Raw genomic sequence first — 14,150 nt, 5'->3', positions numbered from 1 at the left:
AGCTCAATTTTCATGTCTACTACTGACATACAAAAAAGAGATGGGAATTTCTGAATTACGTTTGAAAACTTACCTCAAAAGGAATATCTACTCGGATAGTATTTCCTGCTTTTATAATCAGGAAATTTTTCACTCTGTCATCTATTAAGAACCTGGGAGAAACTGGAAAAGACAGTGATTGCAACAAAACATTGTATGTTATGACACAGTCATTGGCTGACAAACTCATATGCATGTGCTAGCCTTTCCAACAGGTAGTCTGCAGGCTGTTGATAAACTCAGTGGGGTACTATCGAAAAAAAGCTCCTTGATTCACTACCAAAGTTTCTTGCTAGCCATTACACCTTTCAAATGTTATTATTGTTTATTTAGCACTATGACTATATGAGAGAGAAGGATGTTAAACTACATTTACAACAGTGTTTGTATACGTGTGATATCTCAATCATGGATAAATTTGCTCTTTGATACACTTCAACCCACGACATGATGGATCTCTTGTCTAAAATAATAAACTGAAAACTCTACTTCTCAATTTAAAAAATATACAAACAAACAAACAAAAAATGTCAATCTAACATATGTGGCTTCTGTCTGGTGATCATCGCTTTGGCATAGCTCCATGGTGGGGTGTGGAGGGCAAAATGTAAATCCATATAGAAATACAGTTTTGAGGGTTCTTGTATAGTAATAATAGGAGCTAAACACAGTCTATTATACGGTTTTACCTTTAGAATTTCTTGATGAGATAACCAAATAACATTCTAGAAGGGCAATGTAGTACTTGTCCCTGTGCTACAGCCTGGGACTTTAAAGAAAATCATCACAGCCACCTACAGATCTTGCCTTCATCTTGTTACCTACAGAACAATCTTGCTCATGCTGAAAGCAGCCCACTAGACTTACCAACAGTGGAATCGGCTTCAATGAAAGCTTCAAGCTCTGCAGCTTCTCCTGGGCCACAGTCATTGAGGGCTCTCACACGTAAGAAGTACAGCTCCTTGTTTTGCAGGCCTTTAACTGTGTAAGTGGTCACGTCTATAGGAAGAACATTGCATTTGGTCCAGTCGAGGTTGTTAGAAGACCGTATCTCCACGTCATAGCCTTTCACATCATTCCCATCTTTTGCTTCGGGTCTCTTCCATGTTAGGGTGACACTAGTGCTGTCAGTGCTGGTCACTGCGAGGTCCCTCACTTGACCTGGAGGTTCTGAAAAGATAAATTTTATTTAAACTATTTTTCTAGTATTCCTGCCACACTTCTCCCCACCCCCCCCCAGCTTTTCAGTCACTTCCTGAGATCCCCAATATTCTTGCAGTGCACTAGATAACCCTGTTATCTTGGCTCCATTTTGTCCCAGTTCTTCAAACCTGGATATAGGTGCCTGCTCCAGTGAGCCATGCAGTACAGTCTGCAACAATCCTGAAATGGTCTGCAACCCACCCTGAATCTCTCTGCACAACACATAGCTCCTGCACAGGGCATCTGTCATATCTTAACTGAAACATCACACAGTAAACCCTTCCTCATGAAGATAGAGGATTCTCAGCTGTGAAACATTCCCCAATTATTTGATCTTTGTCTTCATATACTTTTACAAAGCGCTTACAAACATTGCCTGTGCAAAAACATCCCCAGTCTACATTCAGCTTTACGTATTCCCAAGCCAGAAGGATAGCAGCTGTTCACTTACTCGTGGAATCTCGAGCAAAGACAGGCTGTGACGGTGCGCTGATATCTCCTACACCAGAAGCATTGACAGCTGCCACACAAAATTCATACTGCAGACCCTTCTTGAGATCGGTCATTTTCAGCTTCTTATCTGCAGAATGAAAACAAGCATGTTGGCTCGGGTGAGGAGTACCCCAACAAGAAGTGGCAAGACAACAATGTTCTACTTTACTGCATCAATGAAAACTACAGATTGCGTAATTCTGAGGAGCCACGTATAAATGCTGTCTCCAGTTCGTTTGCCCTTCCCTATCCTAGTGTATGCATACTACTGTGATGTGTTCATTGTATTCTCTTTCAAAACAAACAGACTGAGAGCTACTAAGTTACAGAAAGAATATCAATTGTATTTCCTCATGATATAAACCTAAACTCTTCTGTACTACCAGGTGAGAGGTCCTAGTCTGCATAGATAGATAATTGATAGCTATAGTCCAAACACATTTAGGAGCTTATTTTTATCTCTTGTGTTTCTTTACCTTCCCTGCATTTCTGAGTTCCTGCCTGCCTAGTTCTTAGCATGAGGATTAAGGACAGTAGTTCTGCACGCGAAATTAAGACTTCAGTTCCAGAGATTGAAGAAGAGTTGGAAGGCAGCAACGCTGCAAAGCATGTTACCTTCTGAACCCAGCTGAACTTACGGCTTTTTTCAAGTCTTCCATCTTGTTCCAGGATTTAAGTAAGCTACCAACCTGCTATGGGCACACTGTTGACTGGCACCCAGGTCATGGTACCCTTCTTGCGTTTTTGAACGATGTATCCCACGATTCGGGAGCTACCAGTTCTACGAGGTGTTTTCCAGGAGATTGTGATAGTGTCTTTGCTGATACTGATGATCTCAGGGGGGTCTGGGGCACCAGGTGTAGCTGGAAAGAGAACAGTGTTTCATTATTAGCAGATACACTTTTCTTGCAAAATAAGGAAGTGTTCTGAGTCATTTCTTCTTCCAAGTTTCCCCAATGTATTTATATGGAAGTGCTTTGAAAGCATGACTGAGACCTGAAGTTGTGTATGCTGTTCCCTACAGAAACAGGATCCCACATGGACCTTATTTTCTGAATTTTCTTTTCATGAATGACCTGTGGTCATCACCACTGAGTATTCTGCTCTCAGTCTACAGAGAGAAGCATGTACATTCTTACACAATGGGTCATCTACTTCCATTCTCCCTGCCATGGGCAGGGACACCTCCCACTGGATCAGGTCGTCCAAAGCCCCATCCAACCCAGTGTTATTCCTTACCTTTACTGACAGCCTTTACTTCCTCTGATTCCAGTGCATCGCTGGTTCCCTCTGCATTCACAGCCCTCACCCTGAAGTAGTAGCTCATGTCTCGTTCCACTTTGTTGGTGGTGAAAGTAGTACAGCTCCTGGGGGTTTCTGCAAGAGCCACCCAGTCGCCCTTGCCTACCTCCTGCCTCTCAACAATATAGCTTTGCACTGGTTTGCCCCCATCATCCTTCGGGGGTTTCCACTGAATCGTGATGTCATTTGCAGAGCTTTCTACAATTTTCAAGGGTCCTGCAGGTGGCTGCGGCTTGTCTGAAAAGATGAAAAGCAGGTTAGCTCCAGATCCAAATGTACTCCTGGGTTTAGAGCAGACATTGTTTCTTGCTCACCAGCTGGGACATTCAGTTTCTGATGGTACTTATGACTAGTTGCAGAATGAGGGCCAAGCACCTGAACTGCCTCTTCAAACATCCACTCCTCTAACTTTTCATAAGGGTGTAGGAAGCCATGCACTTGCTCCATGGGCTGATTGTTCTCATACAAATTATACCAAGACAGCTCACTTACAAAGCACACCATCAGTTCTGATCTTTCAAAGGAGCAGAGACATTTATGGTAAAATGGAATTTGGCCTTGATAATCTGATTATAGATTTGCCTGTTGTGTGTAGTCCTATCTTCCAAAATTTCCCAACATTCAAAAGTCAACTGATGAGGCTGTCCAACACCAAACAAGATTTGTGTCATCTTATATTAAAGGGGAGGAAACACATCAACAACTTTTGCTTGTATCTTAATTTACTGGAAAATTACATAGCCTTGTTCATCTTGGAATAGCCAATAGTCCTAAATAAGTTTGTGACCAGTATTACTGGTTCCACTTCCTAAGCCTTACAATAAAAGACACTGTAGATGTTACGGGGTCTTACCTGTTACCTCAACCTTTAGGTCGATATCTAAGATGCCACTGTCATTCTTCAGCCTGACTTTATAATCCCCACGGTCCTTTCTCTCAGTGTTGGAGATGGACAGCATAGTATAGGTGTCTGTTTTATCAAGACGAATCCTTGAGTCATCTGCTAGCTCCATTTTGTCCTTTAGCCATGTTGCTCTGACTGGCAGCCGGCCTTCAAAAGGGATCTTGATCTTTATATTCTCCCCTGCCTTGGCCACAGTAGGCACACTTGTTAAGTTTTTCAGGAGAACTTTGTCAACCTGTGGAGGATCTAAGCAGATAATACAAGCTCATTAAAAAACGCAGTTCAAAGAGGATAAGGCCAACCTTGGAGGGGAGGGCTTCTCTACGTTCATTGTTGCTGTATATTTCAAACATATATTCCAAAATATATTTATTTGGTTCTCTGGGGACTTATCTAACCTGAAAAAGCGAAGTTCATGATGCTGTAAACTCATTGACCTTCACATTTGTTCTTACACCCAGCACTTCACACACATGCATGCAACTTTGCTACAGGATAATTTTCACAAAGTATTCATGATATCATACTGTCCTTTTCACTGTAGCAAGTTTTGCATAGGCAACATATTACACATATAAGAATGAAGAATCCCTTTTGATAAAGCCATATATGTGCACCCACAATCTTTGAGTTAGTAGTAGAAGCTAGTCATAAAGGCTCCCTAGTTAAACTTTTATGCACCAACCAGTAACAAAAACATTCCCTGTATTGATGGTTATTATTATAAAGTCTCAATAACCAACTATAGGTCCTGAGGAAATGTATTGCATCACTCACCTTCAACAAAAATTGAAGCTTCAGTTTTTATATCTCCAGCTTCAAACCTGTATTTCCCAGCATGAATATCTTCCACTTTGCTAAAAATTAGTTTGTGGACTAGACCTTGCTTTTCAAATATGACTCCCTCCATGCTTGTTAACTACAAGATGAAACACAGGGACCCATGCTTAATAAAAAATAAAAAGACAATCCAAACAGGCAAAATTTTGAAATGTAATTGAAATGATTAAACACAGTCATGTGTTTAATTACAATAACATTCTGGGATTACTTATCTGGTAACTAATTCAACACCATATTCCCCACAAAGGCTTGAATCAAAGACCATTAAATAAATGGTAATTCTAATTTGACTTCTGGTCTTAAAACATTATCTCCAAACCTTCATTTTCTATTCTTAATGCTGACACTTTAACCCAGGCTCAAGGATGACATCTTGGAAATCCCACAGTATCATATGGATCCCACAATTTGAACTAGTCTGTTATGATCTTTTGGGATATGGAACGTGATGTCTATACTTGATTTTAAGCACTAATTTGAAAGAGTACTTTCGGTGTTATACCTGCCCGAAGATCATTTGAAGATTTTTTATTTTTTTTGCATATTTTTCTCATGCACCAAAGTAAAGAAAAGGGATTCCATTTCAAGTAAAAGACCCATGTCATCTTCACCCATGGAAATGAATGGAAAACACAAAGCCTCCTGCTGTCAGCAAGAATGGACATATCTTGCAGCAGGAATGCAAAGAAATCTGTCAGTTTCTGACAGGAAGTTTAGCTTAAACAAGCTCCTGCAGAAGTCTTCTAGGGCCATGCTGAGACCATAGTAAGACTGGCAGAGGGAAAGACACCTCAACATGATACTCAATAAGACGTAGAGCCAGAGAGCAGAGCACAGATAGCCAAAGAAAAAAGCAGCTACGGGACACTGACCTTTAATCCATCCTTAAACCATGTTCCTGTCAAATCTTCTTTATTGACAGCACAAGACAGCTCAGCTGGTTCCCCTTTCTGGACTCGGACATCAATTAACTGCTTGTTGACATGACAGCGTGGTGCTAAGTGTCCAGAAAAGAAAATGTTGGAAAGATGCTAATTCTGTCCTACACTGACAGAGAGTAATATACACATCTTATACACCATCTTGTAGCCCTCCTTTGGGCACTCTAGTAGTAGAATCCAGCACTTGCTCTTGTTAGTATCGAAAGGCACAGATCAGCAATACAGAAGTAAGCAGTTAAACACGTACCTCTCAGATCATCTAGGCGATACTGTCTTCTTTTCTCTGTACTTTCCGTATTCTTCAAGAAGTCATTTGTTTTAACATCAAGGCTGGGTAGCTGCTTTCTCTGGTTTATCGAGGAGGGTCCACCATAAAGGTTTGATGTCTGATCATAACCTGGTGAACCTTGACCGAAAACACCTGGCTTCCTCCCGTCACCCAATCTGTCATGAGATTTGCCCCCTGCCCCTCCAACAGCAGAATCTTTGCCATAACGGGAGCCTAACTGTCCTAAACCTCTGTCCTCACCCCTACCATCCCTTTGACCTGATTCTTCGTCGTGGGGTGAGCCTTTGTGTCCTGGCCCTCTGAAATCACCGGCAGTTCCCTTTCCAGCTTCACCTCGTGCAGATTTGCCGGGACGTGAATCAAGCCCATATTCACCACCCATTCCAACACCTCCCATTCCTTCCGTACCCCAGGCTGAATGTAACTCCTTCCCATCACCTCCCATCCTGCCAACACCACCCCCTCCAGCCCTGCCTCCAGCTGACCCCCCATCCTTCCCATATGCAGACCCAGCACCCAGTATGGCAGAGCCACCAAAACCCCTTCCTTCTGAGGATAAGCCAGCTCCTCCTGCTCCACCTCCATATCCTTGAACACTGCTCAGCCCAGCACCCCAACCCTGGTGTGAACCCATTCCTTCTTCACCTCCAAAAGGAGAACGAGCTACTCCTGCTGCAGCACCACTTGATAGACCATCTTTTCCATAGGAAGATCCAGCCCCCCTTGCACTGGTTATACTACCACCAGCCCCAGCTGGGAGACCATCCTTTCCATAGGGAGACCCTACACCACCAAAACCACCCGCACCAGCACCACCAACACCAGCCCCAGCTCCCATTCCCACTGGAAGGCCATCTTTTCCATATGGAGACCCAACACCTCCCAGACCACCTACACCAGCACCGCCAGCACCAGCCCCAACCCCAGCTGGGAGACCATCCTTACCATAAGGAGAACCAACTCCCCCTGCACCAGCTAAACCTGAACCACCAACACCAGCCCCAGCTGGGAGACCATCCTTTCCATAGGGAGATCCAAGACCTCCCATACCACCTGCACCAGCACCACCAATACCAGCCCCAGCTCCAGCTGGGAGACCATCCTTTCCGTAGGGAGACCCAACACCTCCCAAACCACCTGCACCAGCACCACCAACACCAACCCCAGCACCACCAACACCAACCCCAGCTGGAAGACCATCCTTTCCATAGGGAGACCCAACACCTCCCAAACCAGCTGCACCAGCACCACCAGCCCCAGCTCCAGCTGGGAGACCATCCTTACCATAGGGAGAACCAACACCACCCAAACCAGCTGCACCAGCACCACCAATACCAGCCCCAGCTCCAGCTGGGAGACCATCCTTTCCATAGGGAGACCCAACACCTCCCAAACCACCTGCACCAGCACCACCAGCACCACCAACACCAACCCCAGCACCACCAAACCCAGCTGGGAGACCATCCTTTCCATAGGGAGATCCAAGACCTCCCATACCACCTGAACCAGCACCACCAATACCAGCCCCAGCTGGGAGACCATCCTTTCCGTAGGGAGACCCAACACCTCCCAAACCACCTGCACCAGCACCACCAACACCAACCCCAGCACCACCAACACCAACCCCAGCTGGGAGACCATCCTTTCCATAGGGAGACCCAACACCTCCCAAACCACCCGCACCAGCACCACCAACACCAGCCCCAGCTGGGAGACCATCTTTTCCATAGGGAGATCCAAGACCTCCCAAACCACCTGCACCAGCACCACCCACTCCAGCTGGGAGACCATCCTTTCCATAGGGAGACCCAACTCCTCCCAAACCAGCTGCACCAGCACCACCAAAACCAGCCCCAGCTGGAAGACCATCCTTTCCATAGGGAGATCCGAGACCTGGTGCACCACCTGCACCAGCACCACCCACTCCAGCTGGGAGACCATCCTTTCCATAGGGAGACCCAACTCCTCCCAAACCACCTGCACCAGCACCACCAACACCAGCCCCAGCTGGAAGACCATCCTTTCCATAGGGAGCACCTATACCTGCTGCACCACCTGCACCAGCACCACCAACTCCAGCTGGGAGACCATCCTTTCCATAGGGAGACCCAACACCTCCCAGACCACCTACACCAGCCCCACCAACACCAGCCCCAGTTCCCATTCCCACTGGAAGGCCATCTTTTCCATAAGGAGAGCCAATTCCTCCTGCACCACCAACACCAGCCCCACCAACACCAGCCCCAGCTGGAAGACCATCCTTTCCATAGGGAGACCCAACACCTCCCAAACCACCTACACCAACCCCACCAACACCAGCCCCAGCCGGGAGACCATCCTTACCATAGGGAGAACCATCACCACCTGCACCAGCACCACCAGCCCCAGGTCCCATTCCCACTGGAAGGCCATCTTTTCCATATGGAGATCCAACACCTCCCAGACCACCTACACCAGCACCACCGGCGATAGTCCCAGCTCCAGCTGGGAGACCATCCTTTCCATAGGGAGATCCAGCACCTCCAAAACCACCTACGCCAGCAGCACCAACACCAGCCCCAGCTGGAAGACCATCTTTTCCATAGGGTGAACCAACTCCCCCTGCACCAGCTAAACCTGAACCACCTACACCAGCCCCAGCCGGGAGACCATCCTTTCCATAGGGATATCCAGCACCACCAAGACCACCTACACCAGCCCCACCAACACCAGCCCCAGTTCCCATTCCCACTGGAAGGCCATCTTTTCCATAAGGAGAGCCAATTCCTCCTGCACCACCAATACCAAGCCCAGCTGGGAGACCATCCTTTCCGTAGGGAGACCCCACACCACCAAAGCCATCCACACCTGTACCGCTGGCACCAGGTCCCATTCCCACTGGAAGGCCATCTTTACCATAAGGAGAGCCAATTCCTCCTGCACCAGCACCACCAACACCAGCCCCAGCTGGGAGACCATCCTTTCCATAGGGAGACCCAGCACCTCCCAAACCACCTGCACCAGCACCACCAATACCAGCCCCAGCTCCAGCTGGGAGACCATCCTTTCCATATGGAGACCCCACACCACCAAAGCCATCTACACCTGCACCACCAATACCAGCCCCAGTTCCCATTCCCATTGGAAGGCCATCTTTTCCATAGGGAGAGCCAACACCTCCAAAACCACCTACACCAGCACCACCAACCCCAGCTCCATCTGGGAGACCGTCCTTTTGATAGGGTGATCCCATTTGTCTTCCGGCTCCATCAGCTCTAACCCAATTTCCAGCTCCAGCCCCAGGTTCACCTGATTGTCCATGTTTACCATAGAGCCCTCCCATTTTACCTGCAGTAGCATCGTCAACACCTGCCCCAACTGGTAGACCATCTGGACCATAGAGTACCCCCATTTCTCCTGCAGAACTTCCACCTGCACCAGTTCTAGCCCCATCGCCAGCTGGGAGACCATCTGGGCCATACAGCAAGCCAGATCTTCCTGCCTGACCTAGATGACCACCAGCATCAGCTGCTAAGCCATCCATTCCATACGGAGCCCCTGTTTCTCCTTCTCTTTTTATACCGGCTCCACTCACACCAGCCACAGTAGGCAGACCATCCTTGCTATAGGGGGATCTCATTCCTCCTGCAGTCTCAGTACCAGCAGCATTCTTACCAGATCTAGTCCTACCTAGCTTATCATCCTTACCATACAGGGAATGCTTGTCTCCCACTCTGGTTGAATCAGGATCAAGTCCATCTAACACAGAACTTCCATCAGTAGCACCTAATTTCTTGATACCACCAAAGCCAGCTCTAGAACTATTATCATTTTTGCCATGCCAAGAATCCATACCTTCTGCATCATCCATGTCAACATCAACTGCATCCAACATGCCCTCATCTCTGCCATCCACAGAATACAATTCATCTGCTCCTCCTGTTCTATCACCAGTATTTGCTCTACCTGTCATAGAATCCTGGCTGTGTACAGGCCTTAAACCTTTTTTCCCTCCTAAAATTTTTAGTCTCATGTCATTATCATCATCTGTCATTGATTCTCCATCTCTCTCTGCTTCAGAAAACTGCCCGGGCCCCATTGTTCCATCTCTGTATGTTTTGCGTAGCCCCTCTTTTCCCAGAAATATACGTCCTTCATCAACATCAGAGTAGCCTTGACTGCCTTCTTGGCCATTTCTGTACCAGTCATCTTTTTCTATGCCAGCATCCATAAGATGATCTTTATCGCTAAGATGTTCTCTGCGTTTAGGTTTCTTAGCCCCATCTTTATCTGTCAATGTTTCTTTCCGCCAGCCAGATTTCTCTTTTTCACCTTCTTCATCCTGTCTCTTTTTTCCTTTGGGATCTGTATTGAAGATGCATTGTTTGATTGAAGAAAAAAATTACAGAAAAAGAGAGAAAAAACAGTCAATGTCATGTACTACATCAACAAAGAAAATTCATTAGCAAGTTATCATTTCTTTCTAAGACACAGAAACAGAACACATTTAAATGAATTTAAATTCAGTTAAAAACCTTCTTTTTCCATTGCTACACTTACACATAACTTTACATTTCTTAGTTAAGACAATTATTTTTAGCTGAAATATGTTTGTTAACAAACAAAAAAAAAAAAGAAAAAAAAAAAGAAGAAGAAATGGGAGATCAGGGCAAACCCAGCATGATAAATCCAATTTAGAGGGACTTAAGTGGTATCTGGGACTTCTAGGTCCCCAGAGGACCACATTAAAAAAATAAATACATCACATGTCTTCATGAACTCTGTCAGGCTTGGTGCCATGACCACGTCCCTGGGGAGCCTGTTCCAGTGCCTGACCACCCTCAGGTGACAAACCTTTTCCTCATATCCAGCCTGAACCTGCTTTAACTGGAAGGCACATTTCCCATCTTTCTCTGAGCTTCTTCTAACCTGTTTAACCCCTACTTTGGAAAGAAAATACCATCTAGCAAGATGCCCTCTAAATTCCCTTGATTGTATGTATGCTGCATCCTCATTAAAAACACATGATAGGATATGGAGTATTTTTAGGTAAATGATGGAGAACACACTACTTCATAGTAGTACTATGTACTAAGTAATACTACACAGTACATAGTACTTCATACTTCTCCAACTGCAGAGGAAATAAACAAATAGAACTTGTCATAACTAATAAAAAAAATTGTCTCATCGGAAGAGAAAAGAAGGTCTAAACAGGCCTTCATTTCTACAGATACGCTTTAGGAACTTGAGGCTCCACAATTTGTTTCTCAGTGAGAAATAAGACAGTGAGAGGTTTATTATCTTATTTACATGCTTCAGGCCAATGCTATGGGAAAAATATATTGTCACTTACACTCTACAAGAAGATAGGCATTGGAGGAACAGAGTCCAGTGTCGAGTGTGTACATGCCGTTGTCAGAGGCCTCAACATCCTTGATAACAAGCTGATGGGTCAGACCGTCAGGGGTTATGGAGATCTGGTGCTTCTCACTTGCCTCAAGGGGGTGGGTTTTATGCAGCCACACAGCATCATAGCAAGGACTGCGTAGGATACACTCAAAGACAGCATTTCCCTTCTCAGGACAATGCACATCACGAAGTGGCTGCTGAAATCTCACAGGGATGGCTGGAATGGGAAAAAAAGAAAAAAGAGAAAACACAAATCAAAGGCTACAGAAAAGAAATAGAGTTATTTCTGTCTTCTCAGAAAAAACTTGCTGCAGCTGAAGGAAGAAAGACAAGAACTTGCCATGCCTGTGAACACTACTTCAGGCAGAAAAAAAAAATAGACTAAGACATGCTCCTGTGCCCACTTCTACAGTATAGAGGGGCAGATTTTTGTCTTTATTATCTTAGTGTAAGCATTTATACTACCCATCACTGTGATGTGCTGGTAATTTGTAGTCATTAATGTGTTTCAGCATCCTGATACTAGTATTGAGGTTGACAGTTGTTATGCTGAGCTTACAAAAATAAACTGCAGCACAGGGTAAGTTAAGGAATTTGTCAACTGCCATCAAGAAGTCCAAAGGGTACTTGAACCTAGTCCAATTCCTTTGGATAACAAATGCAAAATCCATACCACATAATCACCCTCCAAATGTTTTTCACCTTTGTCATAAGGAGCAAACCATTATTAAGCAACACAAAAAAGTCTTCTGTTGTCATCAGCTTCGACTGCTGAGCTTTGCATATGCTCCTACATTAAACTTTCCAGCAAAAATAATTTTTTCATACAGCTGCAGATCACATACATCTAACCAAAATCCTTACATTCAGCATCCAATTCAGTTGAGAAAACAGGTACATCTTCCACTCTGACTTGATATACGCCTGCATCTTCTGGCTGCACATCGTTGACAATGAAATGATACCTTTTCCCAATCCGCCTCAGGTAGTGCTTTCTGTATTCATCCCCTGTTCCATATCTGAGCCTCTCACCATCCTAGGAAGAGTAACAAAATATTCTTAAAGACAACACACAACTAGCACAAGGCATTTCAAATAAATCAGGCCAAACTTTTTCTATTGATATCAATGAGTGGCAAGAGAGAAGTCTGCAATTTTACTGAAATGTATCTTCCAGTGGAACATCCACAACTCTGGTCACATGAGGATCACAGCAACACAACTACATAAATGGATGGGATGTTTTACTTCCTTGATATCTTCTATCAAAGAAGTGAATTAGAATCGAATATAACACTTGAATTAAATCAGTCTGTCTTTCTGATATGAGACTGCAGGATTTCTGCAACCTGAAAGACATTGTCAGAATTTACTCTTATCTGAAGAGCCCTTGAAGTAAAAAGGATGTCCGTAACTGAGAAATGTTCCCACTGTACTTGGGTCTATAAATCCCGAGTGATATTCACCACCAAAGATTACCTGGACCCCCACACCAATACTTTTCCCTAATCAGTCAATGATTCTGTGATGGACAGACTATTTTAAGATGCGTATTTGCTCTCAGATGCTGTCCAGTGGATCAAGCATTTAATGCAGACAACTACGGTGATTTACAACCTGGGCAATTCATCTTAAGCCTTACCTTAAGCACATAAATTTTGCTGTTACTGTTTTTCAGGTCCATCTCTAGGCTAAATGTAGCAGTTCCATCCTTGTTGACCTTGATATGTTCCATATTTTTGATACTGTGAATTAACTGCAAAGAAAGATACAAGAACTTGGTAAATGGTACAGCTGCCAAGACAGAAGTCCTTAAGCTGTTGAACAAATGTGAAACCTACCTTAAATCTGCACAGAAAAGAGCTACTTCTAACTTTTTGTATAGAAGAAGCACCTGTAAATGTCCAGAGGTTCTTCTCGTGGGCAAATTGTGTTGTACATGTTATGCCCTGGTCATTCATATGCTACACAACCTCTACCTCTTGAGGTTTCTACATACTCTGTATGCAACAGGCAATTTTGACTCTCAGGCATATAACTCTTCAATGTTCTTATCACAGACAACTGAATACAGAATTCAGCTCTGTGGTTCAATAAAAGGATTATCCTAAGTTCACTATCCCCTAAAATTTATGAAGTTAACCTCAAAAAAGTAGGTAGCTTTTTCATCTGCATCAACATAGACATAGGGCTATAAAACATGTCACAAATCGTTGCCTGTCATACAATAAAATTTTCATCTGTGATGCAATTTAGGAAGGTTTAGCCCATTTTCAGAAGCTACTGAGGAACTGTAGGACTTGGCACCTTGTTAAAAATCAGTGCATTCAGTGTTTTCAGTTTATCCTACCTCTCCTTGTTCACTCTCTGCATCCCTTCTCATCTCCTGAAGCTTTCTCAGCATGCCACGGAAGTCAGAAATTCCATACTTAATACAGATTTTCTCATAATCTCTTTTATCTGCATGTAGTAACAGTTGAAAGATTGCTTCTTTGTCGATTGTTTTTTGTTTTGGTGCTGGGGCCCTTAGAAACAGGGGGAAAAAAATCAAGAATTTTTGAAAGACAACAAGATGTCTTTTTTCTACAATTCATCCTCTTTCAGTTTACTCTCCATCATTTCTGTAGTTCATTTGCTCCTGTACATACAGACAAGAAAGGATACGACTCTTCTGGCACAGGCTTTCTTTATCTAGACTACCAAATGAAATGGTGTCAGGGACTAGTCTTGCCCTGGGACATATAGA

The 14,150-nt window shown here is 44.4% G+C and overlaps 1 protein-coding gene across 20 annotated transcripts in view; it reads right to left on the bottom strand.

Moving 5' to 3' along the window:
* IGFN1 (immunoglobulin like and fibronectin type III domain containing 1) overlaps window positions 1-14,150 on the bottom strand; it is a 45,511-nt gene that overhangs the window by 4,866 nt on the left and 26,495 nt on the right. For 3 of the 20 annotated variants that reach the window (XM_068659648.1, XM_068659647.1, XM_068659649.1), the window contains 13 exons: window positions 13,755-13,929; window positions 13,047-13,160; window positions 12,269-12,440; window positions 11,349-11,621; window positions 5,972-10,357; window positions 5,656-5,780; window positions 4,718-4,859; window positions 3,890-4,186; window positions 2,974-3,273; window positions 2,424-2,597; window positions 1,694-1,822; window positions 907-1,209; window positions 74-162 (listed from right to left, as the gene is read on the bottom strand). In XM_068659648.1, coding sequence (XP_068515749.1) covers window positions 74-162; window positions 907-1,209; window positions 1,694-1,822; window positions 2,424-2,597; window positions 2,974-3,273; window positions 3,890-4,186; window positions 4,718-4,859; window positions 5,656-5,780; window positions 5,972-10,357; window positions 11,349-11,621; window positions 12,269-12,440; window positions 13,047-13,160; window positions 13,755-13,929 — 6,679 coding nt within the window. The remainder of the gene's footprint in view (window positions 1-73; window positions 163-906; window positions 1,210-1,693; window positions 1,823-2,423; window positions 2,598-2,973; window positions 3,274-3,889; window positions 4,187-4,717; window positions 4,860-5,655; window positions 5,781-5,971; window positions 10,358-11,348; window positions 11,622-12,268; window positions 12,441-13,046; window positions 13,161-13,754; window positions 13,930-14,150) is intronic. The other 17 variants (XM_068659662.1, XM_068659655.1, XM_068659650.1 and 14 more) reach the window with 17 other exon arrangements.

Source organism: Anas acuta, chromosome 24 (genome assembly GCF_963932015.1).
Source record: "Anas acuta chromosome 24, bAnaAcu1.1, whole genome shotgun sequence".
Lineage (NCBI taxonomy): Eukaryota > Metazoa > Chordata > Aves > Anseriformes > Anatidae > Anas > Anas acuta.
This window is presented reverse-complemented; position numbering and strand designations above follow the sequence as displayed.